General features: G+C 37.5%; 1 protein-coding gene across 1 annotated transcript in view; it reads left to right on the forward strand.

Annotated features, from left to right (window-relative positions):
- The window catches only part of grin2db (glutamate receptor, ionotropic, N-methyl D-aspartate 2D, b), a 71,261-nt gene that overhangs the window by 12,653 nt on the left and 35,744 nt on the right, over positions 1-22,864 (forward strand). Inside the window, exons 2-6 of the mRNA XM_026284471.1 lie at positions 13,154-13,486; positions 13,728-13,934; positions 15,398-15,664; positions 18,518-18,846; positions 22,575-22,689. Of these exons, the coding sequence (XP_026140256.1) occupies positions 13,196-13,486; positions 13,728-13,934; positions 15,398-15,664; positions 18,518-18,846; positions 22,575-22,689 (1,209 nt within the window). The 5' untranslated portion in view covers positions 13,154-13,195. The remainder of the gene's footprint in view (positions 1-13,153; positions 13,487-13,727; positions 13,935-15,397; positions 15,665-18,517; positions 18,847-22,574; positions 22,690-22,864) is intronic.

A 22,864-nucleotide genomic window follows, 5' to 3' on the forward strand; every position in this document is an offset into this window, starting at 1 on the left:
ATGGATGCAGCTTTGTTGATCCAACCATTGTGTTATCATTGAATCTAAATCTGTGTGTTTTTGCTGGATAATGGTCTTTTTGCACTGTAGCGCTCAGTGAGCAGGCCACTCTCCCTGATGGATTGCATCTCCTGGCTTGCTTATTTCCCCCACTGTCAGGAAGTCAGGTCTCTTTCTCCAGGGCAATTTCCACTTTAAATCTCAATCATATTCAAATGGTAGAGTGGCACAACACAAGGCAACTGCTTTTTTTTATTATTAAACCCCAAAACAAGTTGATGAGGTTTTTCAGGTTTTTTTTTTTTTAATGAAACTCTGCGATTAATCTAGGCAACCAATGAATAGCTAATGCTCATGGTGGGCAGTCAATTATCTGTGGATAGAGGCAGGAGGAGGCCGTTCCTGGTCATTTATAATTAAATTTTAGTTAAGAGTCAGTTTGAGCACTCTGTATCTTTGGAGGAGCTTGGATTCAGCAGCAGAAGCTTGACTTAAACACATCATTTACATTGTTCAGTGCTAACAATCTTTTAAAGATGCAATAAATTAGCTTCTCTAGTTGAATCCACCTGTACAATAAAAAAATGTCCATTCCAGTTAAAGAAATCCATATCCATCCTTGAGGTGCTCTGTACCTTTTTGCATCATACAGACGATCGGATCTTCTGAGGACTGGTGTTGTTATGGAGGGTGAAGGCTGATCTTTGGGCAGATGCTGCCCAGGGGCTCAGAGATTTTGGATGGTTTATGATCCAAGTTGACTCACGGCATTTCCCCCGGTGTGTCCTTAGAACGGCTCTAATCCTTAAAACACTCCATTGTGCTTGACAGAAAGGCAGGATGCAGGATCTCAGTGGGGACTGGAAGCTTAAGGGATGTGCTGGTTGAGCCAACCCCAGGCAGGGCATCATGTAGAGACCGCCACGAAGGTTCATGGTACTGAACTCCTACTCGAGGGTCCTCAGAGCCAGCTGCAGGCTGGTAGAAGTTTCCAGGAGTACATTTATCAATGCCAAGCCTCTGAATAGCAGCCAGATATTAAACCTAGGCTCTTTGAAAAAATCTGACTCTACCTATATTTGTGCAAAATGTTCCTTTACGTACAGTTCACTGCAGTTTTCAGATGAAATGACAGCTAGTGATATTAAAAGTCCAACAATTTATTTTCATACAAATTATCATTGCAGGGACCGATTATCAATTAATAAAGACTTAGGGCCCTATTTTAACGATCTAAATGCAAAGTGTACGGTGCAGGTGCACTCAGGGCGTGTCCAAAAACACTTTTGTTAATTTAACGACGGAAAAACGGTCCGTGCGCCTGGGCGCATTTTTAGAATGGGTTGTCCCTATTCTCTTAATGAGACTAATGGGCGTAACGTTCAATAAACCAACCAGAGTGTCATCTCCCATTCCCTTTAAGAGCGAGATGCGCTTGTGCCAGGGTGGACCACTATTTACATGGTGGAATTTGTTGCCCGAAAAGCTGAACGCTTCTCAAGCGAAGAAACTGATCTGCTCATGCGTAAAGTTAAAGCGCGTGAGCAGATCATCTATGGGACAAGCAGGCATCCACCAAAGCTCCACGCGATGAGTCAGTTAATATGTGTGTGTATTGGCACGATTGTTCAATAGCCAATTGCATTCATTATTATAAGAAGTACTAATAGGCTGAATTGCAAATAGATAGCCTAATTCTAATACATGCAATGATTATCCATCATTACATTTTTATATTCATGTAGCCTAATATTCTTTTACACTGTAATTTGTTTTTAAAATTTGGCATGTTTGTGTGATGCGCATCCCTGTGTGTAATAAGCAAAGTCAACGCACACTGTGGACCCTCCCAGAGGCGCATTTTCTACCAACGCGCTCTTTAAATAAATAAAAAAAAAAAATATTTTGGTTTGAGTTGGTCTATGGCGCAGTCTATTTTCAGCTCTTTAAAATAGCAATGCGCCTGAACACACCTCTTTTTTAGACCTGCGCAAATGCGTTTGCTAATTAAACAACGTGGCGCTGGACGGGAAAATGCGAACGGCGCCGGACAGAAACTAGCAAACACACTTGCGTCACATCATACACATGCCGGGTGTATGATAGGGCCCTTAGGGTCAAAGTACCTAATAAGCTTACCAAAATCTACATTGAGTCATTTGTAGTGCACAAAACATTGGGTTCAATACAAGACGTTATGTTAAAATAAAAATATTATTCTCTCACACAATAATATTAAATAGTATTTTAAATGACAAAGCATTTCAATTAAGATCTACATCATTAAATGCGAAAGGTCTGGCTGTGCTTAATGGGCATGTTTTGCACTCTTTAAGCACACCCCTGTTACCTTTAAGCTCACATCATGTTTTATTAAAAGTAAATTTTTAATTTTAAACAACCTTTTTTAAAGAATAATTGAAAACAAAGTATTTAAAGGTACAAAGTCAAAGGCATTTAATTTGATCATATAGAAGTGTCATTAAAGCACACTGCAACATCTAGACTAGTCCATATTCAGTGAAGTTGCACATTAAAAAAATAAAAAAACAAACTATTTACAAAGTTGGTAAGTGTATGAAGCCTAGTATTTTAAAAATCTGTTCACATTTTAAAAGTTGTACTGTATGTTAAAGTAGCTTTTTTTCCTAGACCGATATAATGGCTTTCTAATAGGGATGCTCTGGTTAGGATTTTTGTAGCCGATACAAAATATCGATTTCTTGTCATCAGCCATTATCGATACCGATTTTGATGCTTCAAGGCAAGCTTTCAGGGCTCCAGACTGCGACCAAATGGTCACATTTTGCCACCATTTTTTCTGCCAATATGACTAATTTTTGTGAGTGGTGGCACTGACGCGACCACTGCGTTGCCTGACTCATAAGCTCTGCCATTTCTGCTGCATTTGAGAAATATCAAATGGCAAATGAAACAAAGGGCGACTAAACCGCGCTACATTTCATGTGCACAGAGAGGAACGTTTATCAGCTCAGAACAGAACAGCTCAGAACAGCTTTACTCTGCAGCCAGTGTTGATTTTGCGACACTGTTACTGCACAGATGCAACAGTGCTGCGAGATCTAGTGAGAATCATTCAAATTCTGCACAGAATTCTCTGTTATAAACAATGCTGACATACATCAGAAAATCAGAAGCTGTAACATTAACTGAAACCATGGTATTGTGGTAGACATAGTCTAATGCAATATACTGTATCATTCATTTCAGGGTTTGTACAACCTTTTGAAAGAGAAATTCAAGCACTTTTCAATGACTTTCAAGCATTTCACACAACTATTTCCAGCACTTTAAAGCTTTAATGTTATTTTTAATGGAATGAACAAAATAGCCTACTTTGTGGTAAACAAACACTTATGTAAAATTTTAAAAATACATAAAATCACAATTGCAACAAGTAGACAGCAGCAGAGGAGCACTTATTGGCTTATTAGTCATTCATTTCTACTTTTTATACATATTTTGAAATGATAAATTCGCTATTATAAAGTATCAAATCATCAAGAAATGATGATTCAGATTTTGTCAGAATTTTACACTTTTTCTGTGCATGAAGTAAGAAAAGTCTCAAACTTTTCTTCAATATGCTACTAAATCACACATAATCACAGAAGTTCCATATGTAAGAAAAATAATGGTACATTTAATAAGAGTGGAATATATGCATTTTCTGTATATGAAAAGTAGATCATGTTACTGTTACTGTTGTTAAGAAAAGTACATTTTGTATGCATCTTAACTCAAGTTTATTACTTTGCTGTCAAATCTGTATAAAAAGGAAACAAAAGAAAAATAAAGAAGAAATGAACATGAAATATTATTAGTAAATGCACTCATTAATGAAAAACCACAGTAATTTTATGATTAAATGATCTTTATTCTGAATACTCCCACACACCACCCCCAGCACTACCAAATCTGCTCCAGCACCACCATCTGTTGAACTTAGTGGCGCTGGTGCCACTGCTCTCAAATGTTAGTCTGGAGCCCTGGCTTTATATAACATACAGTGGGGATCGAAAGTTTGGGCACCTTTGCAGAATCTGTGAAAATGCGAGTAATTTTCAAAAAATAAGAGAGATCATACTAAATGCATGTTATATTTTATTTAGTACTGTCCTGAGTAAGATATTGTACATAAAAGATATTAACATTTAGTCCACAAGACAAAAAAAATGCTGAAATTATTAAAATAACCCCACTCAAAAGTTTGGGAACCCTTGGTTCTTAATACTGTGTTCTGTTACCTGATGATCCTCGACTGTCTTTCTGTTTTTTGATGGTTGTGCATGAGTCCCTTGTTTGTTCTGAACAGTTAAATTGAGCAGCGTTCTTCAGAAAAATCTTTAAGGTCCTGCAGATTCTTCAGTTTTCCAGCATCTTTACATATTTGAACCCTTTCAAGCAGTGACTTAATGATTTTGAGATACATCTTATCACACTGAGGACATTTGAGGGACTCAAACACAACTATTTAAAAAGATTCAAACATTCACTGATGCTCCAGAAGGAAACAAGATGCATTAAGAGCTGGGGGGTGAAAACTTTTGAACACGATGAAGATGGCCAAATTTGACTTATTTTGTTGAAATATAATTTTTTCCATTTAGTTCTGCCCTTTGTAAGCAACAGAAGATACTTGTATGTTTCCCGGTACACAAATTAAGTACAATTTACCTTGATCTTCAAATGCAAAAGTTTTCACCCCCCAGCTCTTAATGCATCTTGTTTCCTTCTGGAGCATCAGTGAATGTTTGAATCTTTTTAAATAGTTGTGTTTGAGTCCCCCAAATGTCCTCAGTCTGAAAAGATGCATCTCAAAATCATAAAGTCACTGCTGGAAAGGGTTAAAATATGCAAAGATGCTGGAAAACTGAAGAATCTGCAGGACCTTAAAGATTTTTCTGAAGAACGCTGCTCAGTTTAACTGTTCAGAACAAACATACCATACCATACTCATGCACAACCATCACAAAACAGAAAGACAGCCGAGGATCATCAGGTAACAGAACACAGTACTAAGAACCAAGGGTTCCCAAACTTTTGAGTGGGGTTATTTTAATAATTTCAGCTATTTTTTTGTCTTGTGGACTAAATGTTAATATCTTTTATGCACAATATCTTACTCAGGACACTACTAAATAAAAAATAACATGCATTTAGCATGATCTCTCTTATTTTTTGAAAATTACTCATATTTTCACAGATTCTGCAAGGGGTGCTCAAACTTTCGAGCCCCACTGTATATAATAACGTTATATATATATATAATCACAAAAATTCCTTATACAGTGAAAATTTTAATATGCCTTAAAAAATGGGGTTTATGTATAACATTATGTATGTATGTCAGGATACTTAATATAACACAAAAATAAATACAGACAGAGCCATCTGATATTTAAACATTATACAGTAGTAAACTGTGAAGGACAACATAAACATTTAATCTCATAAAATCTAGGAGTCTGATGTGACATAAACATTGTTCAATATAATCCTGAGCAGGAAAAACAAAAAACAAAAATTAATTCCTAAAATCATTAATTGGAGCAATTAATTTGTGGGTGGATAAAATAAATCTTAAATAATGCAAATATTAACTAAATTTTTTTAAATACATTTTTTTCATCAGGCAGACTTGTGTGTGTGTGTGTGTGTGCATTCGCCTGATCGAGAAGTTGCAATGACAGATACGGTGACATTCCAAATAAAGTTTGAAAGTAGTAAAACCTGTGTTAATGCTATTGAGTAGGCTAATATGCCCAAAGAATGTTCATTTAAAAGCAGCCCACGATGAACTATTATGTTACCGTAACACCTTACGGCTCCGACAAGATTTTGTTTCGTCCTCCATGCGGTGCCAACTCACAAAACACTATTTTTAGCCAAGCAGCTATGTGTCGCGCATGCGCCTCTGTGACATGCTAGTCTCACAAGTTTGTTTACAGGAGCAAAGGAAGCTAATTTTCCATACTTTAGTAAAGGAAAACCAGTCTCCTCTTGGCTTATATTGAAATTCTCCGACATTTTTCTTTACATATCCTCAGTTTGTACTTCTAATTCGCGACCAGTGTTTTGTTTCTCTTGGAATACAGTCTAATAATGCATTTAATGGATTCTCATTCAAGGAATGCGCCACTTCGAGTATTATGCCGGACACAGGCAAACTGCAGTCGAGGATTTTGTTAAAAATCGAGTGCTCAAATATGATATAATGATAATAGATGGATGCATGACATGGTGTTATGGCGTTTAAAAAAATAAAAATCAAGATTATAGTAGTCCTATGATTTCAGAAGGAAAAAAAAACGGGGTGAATCAAGTACCACTGTATTTTGTAAATGCAGTGAATGAATTGCAGGGGATCTTTTTTGTTTGCTTTTGTGGCTTGTGAAATTGTTCTTTCCTTATAGATGGAAAACCCGTTTTCTCAGCATGGATAAATTGGGCAAATTAACGTCGTTGGGGGTTGTTTTTAGGGAATGGAAGTTATTAGGGTGCTGATTTATGAATAGGAGGATTCATAGGTGTTTTTTGTTTTGTGAATGGGGACAGAAGAGGCCGCTGGATTGAATCGACTCTGCATAACCGCGGAAATGTGCACATTTGATGCAAAGGCACGGTGTGATCGGCTGGTACGCTACACAAGAACATAGTGTTCTTCAACCTCTAAAGCAGTTCAGGACCTCCAAACATAAGGTAGAAGGAGAGTGGGAAAATGTGAGCGAGAGAGAGAAAGTGAGCAAAAATGCTGCATAGAGTGCTGTGTGGAAAGGCCAGCTCACAGATTTCTCATTTCAGCTCTCAGATTATCCAGAATGAATTGAGAAAAATGATTCACACTGAGAGTTTTTTTTCTGTAATGTTGTTCTTGTTTATTTGTTCAGATATGGCTGCTCTTTCAAACATCTCTGCTTCCTTCCTTCATCAGTAAAATAAATTACGAGATAATGAGAAAGAGGTTGCCATCGAGGACCTGCTATTTCTGACAGTGAATGTTTGTGGCGGTTTTGAGCCACGATGAAGGCAAGGGGATTGGTTATTATTTAAGACCAATATCAACATACGGAAGATTTCTGATTTGTAGGGCTCTACAAGAAATGTCCGTGTGTCAACTGGTTGTTCATTTTTCAGTTGTTTGTATTGCATTTATTTGAAATGAATTCTGTACTAATATAAAATCTATGCATTTGATAACGTACACACAAATAGTGTATCTGAAAACATAGACTAAGCAGGTACTACATTTGATGTAGAACTTCTTGCGCAACGCATATGTTAACTTTTCTTTTGAACACTTTTTATACATAAAACTCTTTTATTATATTGATTTTCTGTGTTTTTTTTTGTTGTTGTTGTTGTTAATGCTATACAGGGAAGTAATTCAATACTGACAATAAAAGAATAAATTACATTGTTCAGTCTTTTTTTATTACTTACATTTTAGTAATGTATGTGTGCCATCTATATTTATCCTTGTTAGGTAGTTGATGCATAATGTGTCCAATTATTTCAATATCAGGATTTTAGAGTAAAACCTGTATCAGTCTTACTAGAAAGTAAATTACTTTTTTCTCAATAATATTATCATTAAGCTTTATTATGTTTTTAACAACCTTTTTAGCTGTATTAGTTCATTTCAAATGGTTCTCCGATGTGACAAATGAATTTTTAAATGTACTGTAGAAATATTTCATGTAGTCTTTTAAATAATAAAAGGCATTAAAGCTGCATGTATAACAGTTATGAAATAATTAGCAAGTTTTAAATAGTACAGCATGTCATACTGTAGGTGAACAGCTCTATCAGAGTATTGCATCACTCCTCCCGTGCCGCCTGTATTAAAATCCTGAGTTAAGTCTCCCACACTCTAGTATAAATATCTTTTTTTTTTTTTGTATGGTTATGTATGTGTACATGCATATGTACAGTTGTATATATGTACACCTGTAAGTTTCATGCTTTCCTGTGCAAAATTATGCAAATGGAATTTTGCTTGTTGACCAAAAAATAAAAAAATAAAAATAGATTTCTCTCAAACATATGCATTGTGCTGTGTTCGAAAGAAAGAATTTTAAAAAGGTGGGAATAAAGCCAAATGAGAACTGCATTTTGTGTATTGCAGAAATGTGAAGTCTTTGAGATGAAGCCCCAGGAGTGCACTTACCGCTCTTTCTCAAAGACCTCTGTCAGGGCCTAACAGTGCTGTATTTGGAAAAAAATAAGCTGGGAGCACTTGTGCTATTTTATCATTTAGCTGACACTTTTATCCAAAGAGTACACTTATTACAGGGACCATCCACCTGGAGAAGCCTGGGGTTAAGTTTCTTGCTCAAAGATGCAATTATTATAATTCATGAATCGCTCCTTGTGGGATTCAAACCTACCATCTTTATTTATCAGCCTACAATAGATCTGCAACATTCTTGCTACTTATGTTACCTGCTAAGTTTCTGGTTTAAACAATTCACCAATCGGTGGAGAGCTTTGCACAATGTTTCATTTTGTGAAATGCCATGTAGAGTTCTATAAAATCTGTTAGATTTTTTTCCCCCCTGAAATTATTATTTTTTAATAGTTCTTTAAAATGTTGGCAATAAAAAAGCATGTTTTATTAATTGAAATCATGAAACCTTCATGAAGAGGAATCATGAAACAATTTAACAACAACTTACTAAAATGAATGAAATATGTTTTATATTCCATTTGAATGTTTTGATTACATTTTAATAATTGAAAGGCATAATCAACTTAATTAACAAAAAAAGCTTAGTTATATATAATTGTGATTATTCCTTAAAAATAAAGTTTGATATATTATAGTTTTAGTATTGGTATTACATTGAGACATGCATTCTACTGTATAGCAGTAATATATTTCTGTAATAAATTCAACTTTTTTGCTCATGAAGTGAACGTAGTGAGACTGCAGTTGTCGTCATTGATTCACGCAGAGACACACAAACCATGCAGACTTCATATTAAAACTATATTTTACAGTTTTATATTTGTGGAAAATAGTCCATATTGCATTTTGATTTAAGTATATGGATATATTTTGGAATTTTTCATCCAAAATTTGACATTCCTCATTGCACAGTAATTGTTTTTGGGATTCTGCGATTCATAGGACACTAGATGTGTTGTACAAACCCTACAGAATAGAAACATTTGATTTTCTTAATTTTGTCGAGGCATACAGTAATAGCCTGCATGTTGTTTCATGCTGATGAGAGAATTAGGGGATACAGCTTGTTTTTTTTTAGTCCGCTGAGATTGAAGGTGAAAATCAGGTAAAGATAAGGCAGCTATTGTCTTGTGGATAAGATTACTTTAACTGCACTCTTGAAGTAGAGATCTTAGAAGTGAAGTAGATTAAACTCACTGCTTTATGGTGATACAGCATCTCTGTTAAGCGCTATTAAAACACTCATGGTATCTAAATAGTGTCCTGATGTTTTTGTGCAGTGTAGCGTGGGCTTTGTTTTTGTGACGAGGATCTGCGCCTGTGTGGAAGGTTGATGGATGACGTGGTCATTTGTCAGCTAAAGTGCTTTCGATAGCGTTGGTCATCACGGTGCATGCAAAGCATTTTACGAGCTGTGTTTACAGCCGTGCAGTAAAGAGACGCACACTCTCACAGCCAGCTCGGTGCAGGAAATGCAGCCATGAGCTCAGCCATAATGATCACGAGCTGTCAATGCATATGGCCCCAGATCCAGCCAGTGTGAGTGAATGCAGTCCATCTCATGTCTGGTGCATTCTGTTGTCCATTTGTTTGGATTTTCGGGAAATGAGGAGAAGGCGAGCAGAGCGTTAGTTCACCCAAAAATGAAAATGATGTCATTTTCAACCACATGTCTTTCCAAGCTGTATGACTTTCTTCTGTAGAACACAAAAGGTGGTTTATTTATTTATTCATTTAATTGTTATATATTTTTATGAATGTCTTAACCTTCCCTATAAGACCCATAAAGTACAGTTTTTTTTTTTTTAATAATGTATGGATGTATGAATTGTGTAAGGATAAATTTTATTCTGTAAATAATGAGCTTTTAATAATTTAATTGTAAATAAACTGAACTGAACATCTCTGAATGTCTCTGAAAATAAAGTGTTCGCAGCATATTTAAAAAACTAGTCAGGGACACTAGAGATTTATGTAAATTTATATGGAGAGCCGTTATAGTAATGTACTCTGTAGTATTTTAGAATCGCCCGGGGGTCTGTAAGCAACAGCGAAGCACGAGTCCTTTCCTTTGTGGATGATATATTGTTGAGTGTTTTTGGCTCTCTTTGATGAATTCAGGGCTGCGTGTGCACTTCCCACGTCTCCTACTGTACAATGCAACCTGTGGAAGCAGCAGTAAATTACTGCTTTTGCACAACATTAGCACAGTGGGTTCCCAAATGACAAGCCCAGGCTATCATTACTCCAGGTTAATTTGAAGTGACTCAAAAACAGTAATATGCTGTTGTGGAATGTGCTTCGATGCTCTTTCGTGCATTCCAGCCCCCCGACCTCCCTTCTCCCACCAACCTTTCACATAACACACACACACACACACACACACACACACTCTCATACTGTCCCTTGTCTGTCAAAACTGGAGGATTGCCAGCATGTTTGTTCAGGCCAAACACGTACACACACCCCAGTAATCAATATTTCTCTCTTTCCCTCTATTCCGCCATATTTCATCCCTCTTTCTCATTCTCCATTCCCTCCATTTTCCCTCCTCCCCATCTCTGTTCTCATCTTAGTCATTAGGACTATATTTACCTCTTCCAGCCAAACAATTCCAACGTCTGTCCGTCTCTCTCTCTCTCTCTCTCTCTCTCTCTCTCTCTCTGTATCTGTCTCCATCCCTCCCATATTCTGATCATTGCTTCTTCGTCTTTGGCTTCTTAATTCGTTCTCTCATTCATCTGAAGGACTCGTCAGGGTCAACAGACCAACAGGCTTAGAGACGGATAAATAGAACAGAGCGAGAAAGAGAATGCAACAAAAAGAGAACAAACCCAGAAAGAGGTGACAGAATTGGGAGAGGGGGAACATTATGTCAGAGAGCCTGGTGATTCCAAGCAATTGCATTAGCACCTGAAGTCATGAAACAGAGAAGAGCAGGCAGGAGGAGGCTGCCACGAAAGTAAATTGAAAATGATTTGCTTGTATTGTGTGTGTGTGTGTGTGTGTGTGTAACTCAGATGGAAAGGAGCGTAATACAGCATGGAGGTACTTTCTTACATCAGCTGCACTAACCTCTAACACTCCAAATAGTTTTATTGGTGTGTGTGTTCAGTCATGTTGGTATGTGAGTGTGGTTATGAAGAATTTGTGTGGGTGATTATATTTTAATCTTTGTTATTTTTCATTCACCTAACAATAAGCACATCCATTCCTTGACTCTGTTTTTATTAGTGTGCTCATACACATACTTTATTAAAGATCCTTTACTAAAGAAAGACTTTATAAAAAAAATACACACAAGAATATAAACTAAACAAGTGTTTTAGATTAGAGTGCAAAATATTGTTCAAATGAATGACAGAACAATAGGTAACACTTTACAATAAGATCCCATATAGTTAAAGCGTGTTAACATTAACTAACAATGTGCAATAGCTAAATGTTAATATTCTTTATTACACGGCTCTGTGGAATACTTGATTCTAATTGGTCAGTCGCACCATCCAGCGGTATGTTATTCCCAGATAACAACCACCAAATTGAATGAAACACCGTTCATGCGGGCACTACAAGTTATCTTTACCGGTACTACTTATATGCTTAAAGAGTCACTCCGCTATCGTTTACTCTCTGGCACTACCTTGTGACTGAAAACACTCAACCACCGCATGTTACAATGGAAGACTTAAGCATTAATTTCAACATATGGTATAAATAAATATTTTTGGCCGTGTAATAAGTGTAATAATAAGGGATAATTATTCCTCTGCTTCACATCAGGGTCCAGATCACCCCGTCTGGGTTTATTCTGAGATAACAACTGGCTGGATGTACATTATCCCTTACTTAAAAAGTGACGTGACATAGAGCCAAGTATGGTGACCCATACTCAGAATTCATGCTCTGTATTTTACCCATCCAAAGTGCACACACACAGCAGTGGGCAGCTATTTATGCCACAGAACCCGGGAAGCAGTTGAGGGTTCGGTGCCTCCTTCAAGGGCACCTCAGTCGTAGTATTGTCATCCTGAGACTTGAACCCACAACCTTAGGGTTAGGAGTCAAACTCTCTAACCACTAGGCCACAACTTCCCAACTTAATGCTGATTAATACAAATGTTCGTTCATGTTAGCTCCATCGAATAATATTAGAAGACTCAACTTTTGATTTTATGTTATTAAAAGAATTACAACTTACAATTGCTATATATATATATGTGTGTGTGTGAGAGGTCATACACCTCTGGAGCAACTAGGAGTTAAGTGTCTTGCTCAGGGACACATTGATGTTTCACAGTGGATTTGAACCCAGGTCTCTCACACCAAAGGCATGTGGCTTATCCTCTGCGCCAACACCACACCAACACCTTGCAAACAATAATAGCGAATCAGTCAATATACAGATATGCCCACTGTTCTCTATTGTAGACCAGTGGATGGGTCATGTTTTAGGTTAGAATATATATATATTTTTAAATAAATAGCTCAATTACGTATTAATTATTTGGCTCTATTGTGTAGACTAAAGTGAATATAAACATCTAAATGACTGTGAAATATTATTTACACAGTTAGGAACGTATATATACATACACACATATATGGTTAGGGCAGCTGCTATGTTTACAGGTTTACCGGGGTAACTGCAGCATTTCTGCCTCCGTCAGCGACCCAGTGGCGAATGTGCGTTTCATCTCCTTCACTCCCTTCACCTTTCTTCTGTTTTGTATTTGTATTGTATTCACACTCATGCTCCTAAATACATTTTCCAGTTTGCACACATCTATTTTTAGTCGCAAATGTTAGTGAAATGCTCACACTGTCGGGCCCTGCTCTTTCTTTATATATCACTCAATTGTTTTTTTTCTTAATATTGCTCTTTTGATTTTGTTTTAATCAGAGTTTACCCTCTTGCTTTTTCTTCCTGGTTTCACTCAGGCTTTCTTCATACCCTCTCATTTGGCCTCCTCGTTTTTTGCCATGGTCACAGTACCCACACTCTCTCTGCTATTGGCCCTGGTAGAATGGGTGGGTCAGACCAGCTCCTCCCCTCATCTCTTGCTCCGGCCCAGAGAGCGTGAACGGGACCCGGTGGCATCAATGCACTTCAACATCGCAGTGATCCACGCAGGCTCAACGGTTCAACAAGGGGAAGCAGGGGCTGCAGCAGCTGCGGGTAGGGTGCCATACCCGGGGTTCGGACGTGTGCACAGCAGCTTCGGTGAGAGCGTCGTCACCCAGTGGGGATCCGCAAATGTAATCTGGCTCCAGGTCAGTCCGATAGAGGTCATTCAAATTAAACTGAATTGATTGCTTAAAGGGTCGAAACAGTGGTGGATTGAAATTTAGAGTAGCCTGAATACCTGAATGCTTTGTTGATTGTGAACTGAGGTGTGAATACAAAAGTAGAGTAAAATACGGGCACTTAAGCAAGAGTATTCATTCATAACTACAGAAGTTAATGTGGTGTGAATGTGAACACAAATGTGAAGTGAATGTGAATTACCTACAGGTGAATGACAGCAGCCCCAGGACGCTGCTCTCTCAGCTGTGTGACTTGCTGGCAGCCAGACCCCTTCAGGGACTCGTGTATGAAGATGAGAGACCCCTCCCGCTGGTCTCTGGGCCCCTGGCCCCCATGCTGGAGTTCGTTTCGGCCCAGACCGGCCTCCCCATTGTTGCTGTGGGAGGGGGAGCTGGTCTGGGCAGGGTACCACAGGTATGATTGTTTAGGGAATTTAGGTGAAACGATAAATCCCATAATTTAATGCAATTGAGAGCTTTGCGAAGTTTTCCTATAAAGATCTCACTTATGTTCAATTTGGTCATGCAAATTTGCCACATTGTCCAACTGAAACCAGCTTCATACATTTCTACACTATTGACAAAGGACTCTGAGCACTTTTCATTGATCTACCTTTATACCGCGGAAATCTCCCAATACAGAATGGTGCAGACTGACATAATGATTTTAAATACAGAACCAAAGTCTACAGACAGAAACTTCCCAGACAGACAGAGATGTCCTGTTTGAAGCATTTCCTGTAACCCTGCGAGGTTTAAGCTAGTGTCAGCAGTTTGACTCAGCTAAGTAAAATTCCTCTTAAAAGTGATTGTACCCAGCAAATACGATTGATTTTGATTCTGAAGTATAGCTGTCTTGAAATGAATAGTGGTTTTTTTTTTTTTCTTATTAACTGTACTGTCTATGCAATTTAATAGGACAATAAAACTAGGCCACTGAGGATTTCTAAGTCCTGTCTGAAGATGCACTTCAGCAGCACTGAATTATTTGACAGTGTTGTTGTTTCTGAATGGGGGGAAAAAAAAACAATGTTGTATGAGTTTCTTTGGACTTTGGAAATTCCTCACAAACATCTCTATCTGCAAGCTCTTGGTGTTAATGAGCTCTAACACTTGCTAGATAGTGTTTGGCTTGCTGCAGTGCTATAAGGGCATTGTTTGTTAATGGTACCGCCTTAGGAGGACCGTTAAATGCACAGAGATAGGGCTGCCATCGTCTCTGTCGGGGCCTGATCAGAGCTCAACAATAACTGTAGGAAGGGATGGCATTACTAACATCCATTTGGATAAATAGCAAGGGCAAGGGTCATGCATTACTGCTGCAGGCCATACGGTCTTTTCTTTTTTTCCCTCTTATTTTCACTGAAGTGCTTCGGTTCTAGGTTTTGCAATTTCAGCTGCTAGTCTCACCATTTATAACATGTTCTCCCTAGCACAAAATGAAAACTACAAAGGTAAAAATACATTTTCAATCACAAATGTTTAGTTTTTTATTATCATTATTTACTCTGTACACTCAACGCCATCACAAATTAAATTTAAAGCTGTGCCATGTACTCCAGTGACGATTAGAGACCCTGAAGTACCTCCCTCATGTTCCTAACGTGGCTGCATATCTCAGAAACTCTTTACGAGAAATTGAATTCCTATGATGCTTTATGGAGGCAATAAATACTCTTCAGTCACAGGAAACGTAGTTATTTTTTCCCCTTAATTGCACTGCAGAAGACAAGCTCTGTCTGCTGTTATGATTAGTGAATGTCACATTAGAAACAGTTCTGAAGAAATGTAGTTCCCATGATGCCTTATGCAAGGAATGAATCAGCTGTCTTCAGTCTTGGGGAAATGTAGTCGTTTACCTTCTTAATTACTCTGCAGGAGACCGGCTCAATCTTCCTGCAGTTCAGCTCTTCCACTGCACTCCAATTGGAGGTGATCTTTGAGGTGCTGGAGGAGTATGATTGGACGGCCTTCTCGGTGGTGTCCACACGTCACCATGGCTACCAGGACTTCCTGTCAGTAGTGGAAGGTTTGACCGATGGGTCATTCATCGGCTGGGAGAAGAAGAGTGTAGTGATGTTGAATTTAACCGATGATCCGGGAGGAGCGCGCACACGGCGGCTGCTAAAAGAGAATGAAGCACAGGTAGAGAGGGAAGGTCATTGCGTTTCTGTCTCGCTCATTCGCTCATTTAATCATTCATTTACTCTGACATCACTTCCTGTCCTTAACCATTTGTTTGACTTTTCCTTTTGGCTGTCGTCTCCACCATCTTTCTCTGACCTCTCGCTGTCCTTTCTCCATTCTCCTCTCATTCTCATTCCCTTTCCCATCTCTTCCTATATTTGTGTAATGTGTGTGTGTTTGTGTGTGTGTGTGTCGCAGGTTGTCCTCTGTCTCCCCCTGGCTCCAGGCTGTTATTGTTCTGTGTATGTGTGTTTTAGAGGGTGTTATTGTGCCTTGTGGGTCCCAGTACACTGATGTCAGTGTTAATATAACACAGAGCCTGTGGCGGTGCAGCCCAATGCCATATGCATTAGATTCAGTATGCAGTGCTTCTGCTCAATTACACACACTCACATACACACAAACCCAAATAAATATTGCACACATACATAAAGTATGCATTTATACACACACAGAAAGTTGCTTAGTAGCACATACAGTATAGAGTGCAAATGCAATCTTAGATTACACTGAGTGGTATGACAGTGGTAGAAATATGTCAGTCGGTAGAGATGCTATGCCGTTTATAGTACTGCATTGTATCTGCTGTGCAATGTAAAAAAAACAAAATTCCAACACTAAGCAAAAAGTTAAAGTCTACTCTTCACACTGTGTTGCAGAGTTGTTTTCAGTGTAGACAACTTTGTTGATTGAAATGGGAGGGAGTTCGTTTCTGATTGTGTGATGTTCTAATGCAAGAATGGATATACTGTATATTGACCTATTTTGGATATTTTATTCTGCATGCTAATTTCTAATTTTATATTTAAATTATCTTTATTATTCGAAGAACACTACAAGTTAAAATAGAAAAAAATAGAATAATTTTATTAAAAATAATAATGTAATATTAAAATTGTATTTTGTTTCTAAAATGTTTTTAAATTATTTTAAATTAAAATGGTTGTTGTCAGTCTCATGTTTTCATACTTTTATAATGCACTCTCCAAGTTAATATTTAAAAACAGTAATTAATCGTAATCATTTTATTAAATAGTAGTGTTTTTTTATTGGAGTTTTTAATGTTTTATTTATTATTCAATTATTCATAATTATATATATTAGGAAAAATAATGAAGGAAAAATGATTTTATTATCAGCTGTATTATACTGTATTTATTGGTTATCAGAGGACACATAAAATACTTATTGGCATATTGGCATAATACATTATCAGTTAGATCCCTAAAAATAACTGCATTTGGTACAAGAGGTAAGTAATGCACAGTGTAGCATTCACAAGACCTTAAGCTGTGTATATATTCACTTATTACTAAACATTATCAAGTGGCATTTTTCTGCTGAAAAATATAGTCCCTTACAGTATTGCTATGTAGCAAAAATATCTATGGGAGCTGCGCGGTGACGTGATAAATGATGTTTTCCACTGTGAATTTTAGCACGACTGGGACACAGTGTTGACCAATCAAAAACCCAGGAGCAGTTTAATTATACCATGATTTTCAATACTGTATACATAGGCAGGATATACTGTATACTCTACATAAACACACACACACACATGCACAGAACAAGAGCAAGAACATAATTTCATCATTTAATCTGTCCTGTTCAGGGCTGGTGAGTTCAGATACGAGTTGGATTTTCTATCTATTTATTCTATCTTTTGTTCTTTTCCCAGTTCTCTAGCCCTCTTCTCCTGTTCTATCTTACAGTCTGTCTCTCTTGGGTTTTTCTCTCTCATGCATTGTAAAGGTGAAATCTTTAGTCTCTCTATCAGTTTCTGCTTTTTTACTGTTCTTTCCTTCCTTCCTTTCTCTCTCTCCCTCCTAGATATGCTAGTTTCCTTTCTTTCCTTTTTCTCTCCTTCTCTTTCCATCCATCCAGTATCTGTCTTCCTTCATTAAGGCATGTCCCAGCACCATTACTTCAAAGCTGTTCCTCTTCTTAAAATAATTTCAGTCTGTTCTGGAATAAATCTTCATACATTAGGGCTGTAACTAATAACTGTTTTTATAATCAATACAATTTTGGTTAACTCTTTGATTGATTAATCAGATATCTTAATAGTGTTCTAATATTGTTCTTCTAAAAAATATGCACATTGAAGTATGCCCTATTCTATGCTATACAAATTTTAAGAAAAAGGTAGTTAGTGAACATGTCTTAACAATCTAAATGCAGCAGAATAAATAGCATGATTTAACTGACATACAGTAGACAGTAGAAGGTGTGACTGCAGGAACACACATATTCTGCCCTCTGAACATTCTGTAGTACATCAGTCTACAGTAATCAGTTTATTAATTCCTTAACGAAGTCTTAATTTTTCAATAATCCATTTAAAGTTAGTTTTCATATATCATTAATTAGAGTGCATAAATAATTTTAAGTTTCAATCCAAATTCACTGATCCAAGTGGATGCACTCCCATTTAATTGATGTGAATGTTCTATGAAATATCTGAAATGTAATAGCAAGAGCGACATTTAAATTGCTCTTTTGATATTGGGACTGTTAGGCTCTGTTTTGTAAATTGGAAATACTCTCATTATAAGAAATCAACAGTAAAATGTCATTACATTACAGTTTCAATACAGTTTTTCAGCTACTGAAGGACTTATTTTCATGATCCGTTATTATACCACTCCTGTCCTCTCTTCCATTTCCTCTTCTCATTCCACTCATGGTCTCTTCCTCACCTTTGACCTCTGTGTTCTATTTTGCACTCTCTTTTGTTTCCTCTCTTGCTCCTGCACTCTGGTTTTCATCTTGGTCCCCTCTGTCCTCTGTGCCCCACTCCCACTGTAGGTGCGGTTGTTGTACTGCTCTCAGGAGGAAGCAGAACAGGTGTTCCATGCTGCTTGGGCAGCTGGTCAGGCCAGCGCCTCTCACATATGGTTTGTGGTGGGTCCAGCTTTGTCCGAGCTGGGCCTGACCGGACTACCCAGTCGGCTGTTTGCGGTCAGACCACAGGGCTGGAGAGACGAGCCCCGCAGACGTATCGCCCGTGGGGTGTCCATTCTTACCCATGGAGCTGTCGCGTTGCGTAAGGACTACGGAGCCACAGGAGGGCCGCACTTTGTTACTAACTGTCAGACGGATGGCAACAGAACACAGAGGATCCGCGGTAGAATAAAGTAAGAAACAGTTCTTTCTGCCGATACAAATGTTATGTTTTGCACAGAGAGATACAACATGTCTTACAAACGGCACAACACTTTCGCCGTGTTGTTCCAAACCCTTGAGACCTCCGTTCATCTTCGGAACACAGTTTAAGATATTTTAGATTTAGTCCGAGAGCTCTCACTAAACTGCAGTGTTTTGAACTCTCTCTCACAACAGACACGGAAGAGAAGACAATGATGAATAAAGTTTTAGTTTTTGCTATTTTTGGACCAAAATTTATTTTCAATGCTTCAAAAAATTCTAACTGACCCTCTGATGTCACATGGACTACTTTGATGATGTTTTTTATTACCTTTCTGGACATGGACCGTTTATCGTACACACATTTTCAATGGAGGAACAGAAAGCTCTCGGACTAAATCTAAAAAGTCTTAAACTGTGTTCCAAAGATGAACGGAGGTCTACGGGTTTGGAACGAAATGAGGGTGAGTCATTTAGACATATTTTAGATTTTTGGGTGAACTAACCATTTAAGGGAAATGGAATATTTAGTGGGACATAATGTAGGGTGGGATTTGATTTTTGTCAAATGAGATTTCAATGGGTAGAGAAAGAAGACTGTAACATTCAATTCAATTCAAGTTTATTTGTATAGCGCTTTTTACGATACAAATCATTGCAAAGCAACCTTACAGAAAATTAAGTTTCTACAATATTTAGTAATAGTTGGTTAATTTATCTTAAAAAAAGGTTTTAGTACAATAAAAGTTATATTTATTGCTGTCAAACATTTAATTGCGATATATCACACCCAAAATAAATGTTTTTGTTTGCATACTATATGTGTGTGTACTGTGTATATATATTATGTATATATATATAAACATACATGCATTTATATATTAAAGAAAAAAATTATTTTTATATATTAAATATATGTAAATATGATATAAATTATATGAATATAAATAAAATCTATATACATGTAAATATTTTCAAAATATAAACTCAACTGGCCATTTTATTAGGTACACCTTGCTAGTACCGGGTTGGACCCCCTTTTGCCTTTAGAACTGCCTTAATTCTTCATGGCATTGATTCAAAAAGGATGGATTTTGGTCCATATTGACATGATAGCATCACGCAGTTGCTGCAGATTTGTCGGCTGCACATCCATGATGCAAATCTCCCGCTCCACCACATCCCAAAGCTGCTGTATTGAGGACCTTGGAGGCCATTTGAGTAAAGTGAATTCATTGTCATGTTAAAGAAACCAGTTTGAGATGATTTGAGCTTAGTGACGTGGTGCATTATCCTGCTGGAAGTAGCCTCAGAGAATGGGTACACTGTAGTGAAGGGCTGGACATGGTCAGCAACAATACTCAGGTAGGCTGTGGCATTTAAACGATGGTCAATTGGTAATAGAGGCCAAAGTGTGCCAAGAAAATATCCCCACAACATTACACCACCACCACCAGCATGAACCGACGAGACAAGGCAGGATGGATCCATGCTTTCATGTTCTTTACGCCAAGTTCTCACCCTAACATCTGAATGTCACAGCAGAAACTGATACTTATCAGACCAGACAACGTTTTTCTTAGTTATTAGATATTCTTAGTTTAGATATTCTCATAGGAGCAAATTAAATAATTAACTAAATAATTAAACCATCTCTGTCCATGGTATCGCAGCATAAAAATCTGCATCTTATTCACTAACCACTCACAAACTTATTTTTAGCAGGTGCAATCAGAGTATTTAAATTAAGTAATTAGCATTAATTTCAACACAAACACGGCTCCTTTATTAGACTCATTGTACTGTATATTGCACTGTATTCACAATAAAATGAAAGCAGGTGACAAATTAATCTGAAAGGGATGTTTGTGTGCACTTTCTAGCAATCATGACAGCAGTAAATCAGCTGATTATTATCAAATGATAGAGGAGAGTGTTATAACCGGGCATTTATCCAGATTCAAGTGCATTTTTAAGAGATCATTTATGTGTCTGGATGTCTATGGTGGGACTGTGCTATTCAGTTTCACAGGTTTTGTGAATGGGCATTTGTGAAATTGCCTGCCTAATTCATTTAGTGAATCAAGTGCTAAACTAGCACATGCAAATAAATGCTGCTTTCAGCATAGTTTAAAAGTGTTATTATACTGATCTTGAATATCTTTAAAAAGCCCTCTATTTATCTTCACCCTGAGAACTGTGTTTAAAGCTCATCTCATTAGGCATTAACCTTCAACTTTTCTGCTTTGTTGCATTTATAGAAAGTCTATTTATCCGTAATGACACACTCTAATGAGAGTGAAAGTGTTGCACCTTTGGGGCATGAATGTCCTTTACTCCCCCACCACAGGGTTTGGAGGGAGAGACGTTCAACATGCCCCTGTATTTAAGAAGACAACATGGGTGGGAGGGGATAAACAATAGCAGCATGTTTGATGCTGTGTTTGCCCTGAAAGCATGCAATGCAGCAAAACTAGGAGAGGCCCATTATAATCGACAAGCATGTGCCAGTTTCATTTATTATAATTGGAAGATTACCCACCTTATTTTTAACAGAGAAAGCCAAGCCATTTTTAACTTCCGTTATCAGCTGCTTCTACTTATGTTCAGTAATTTAGTCCATTATGCTGCTGGTTTTGTTATCATATAATTTTTGTGTAATCATAAACAATGCTTATATTGCAAATAGTTTTTTTTTATTATTATTATTGATTTATTCCACTTTGTTATCATTAGTTATACATCTGTGGTGGCTAATCAGTTGGAAATGTCACAGATTCACAGGAAATATCATACTTCTGCCTTGAAAAATTAGGTGGATAATTTCTGAGAAGCTTTCTGGCGAAACTTTTATAATTTAGTTAGTATTTTGTCATTAAATGTCCGTTAATTTTAGTTGAATTTCATAAAAATGACATCTGACTTTAGTAGACGAAAGAACTTTGATGAAATGTTCAAACCATTTATATCCCTGAAATTGACTATGATGAGATTCTTTGAACAATCAGCATTTTTGTCTCATATTTTCATCAGCAAAATTGTTTAATTCAAATCACTGCATTTCGTCGCATCTTAATTTTCATTGAAAAATGCTTAAAAGAAATGGACTCGCTGAGCAGAAACTCTCAACATAACCCCATCGGTGTGACTCACACTCATTACACATCAGAAGAGGATTGATGGGGAGAAGCGATTCACCTGTTTAGTGCTGCTGATGTAATTACGGTTTGCTAAATAGGCTTCTACATAATGGTTTTGCATGTATTTATCAAAGAGATCTTTGTAAGAACTGTGTGAGGATTATTCACGAAAGCCTCATAAGAACAGAGCGGAGGAAACTTTGCTCCTTCGAACTTGTGCACCCAGTCAAATTTTTAAATGTGCACACTTCATTTTGCCAAAAGCATATTGGATTTAAGATAAAAAGATTCATTTGAAGCAGTCACAAAGAATGTCACATTTAGGCACCGTTCTGGGTATTTTACTGGTTTAGATTAAGTGCTCGAAATAGAGTGACTGCCTCCTTTGATTCCACTGCTGAAGGAAATAAAATGGTTACCTTCACCACAGTCTCGCAATCTGACCTAATTAGGATGTTTGTGAAGTGCTCCATGCGAGATTTCCTCTTTGACGCGTCCTCGGAGTCTTTCATACTAATTCTTTCTGGGTCTCTTCCATCTCAACAGACTGTTTCTGCTTTGTTCTCTCTGCTCTGCAGGTATTTCAGTAACATCACGCTCGGTGGGCGGGACTATTCGTTCAATAACGAGGGCTACCTGGCCAATCCCTTTCTGGATGTCATCTCCTACACGCCTGGGAGTGGCTGGGAAGACGTAAGAACTAATCAGAATTCTATTTCTGTTCGTTCTTGTGTAACCGCTGTTATGGATTGGTAATGTCCAGGATGAAAAGCAGCATTGCAGTAGCCATGCTGAGCACTGCAGCAGGAATGCGCTGGAATGGATTTTGAAAGGGGATCACATATCATTCGAGGTGTCTGTTTATGAC

The sequence above is a fragment of the Carassius auratus genome, chromosome 16 (genome assembly GCF_003368295.1).
Source record: "Carassius auratus strain Wakin chromosome 16, ASM336829v1, whole genome shotgun sequence".
Lineage (NCBI taxonomy): Eukaryota > Metazoa > Chordata > Actinopteri > Cypriniformes > Cyprinidae > Carassius > Carassius auratus.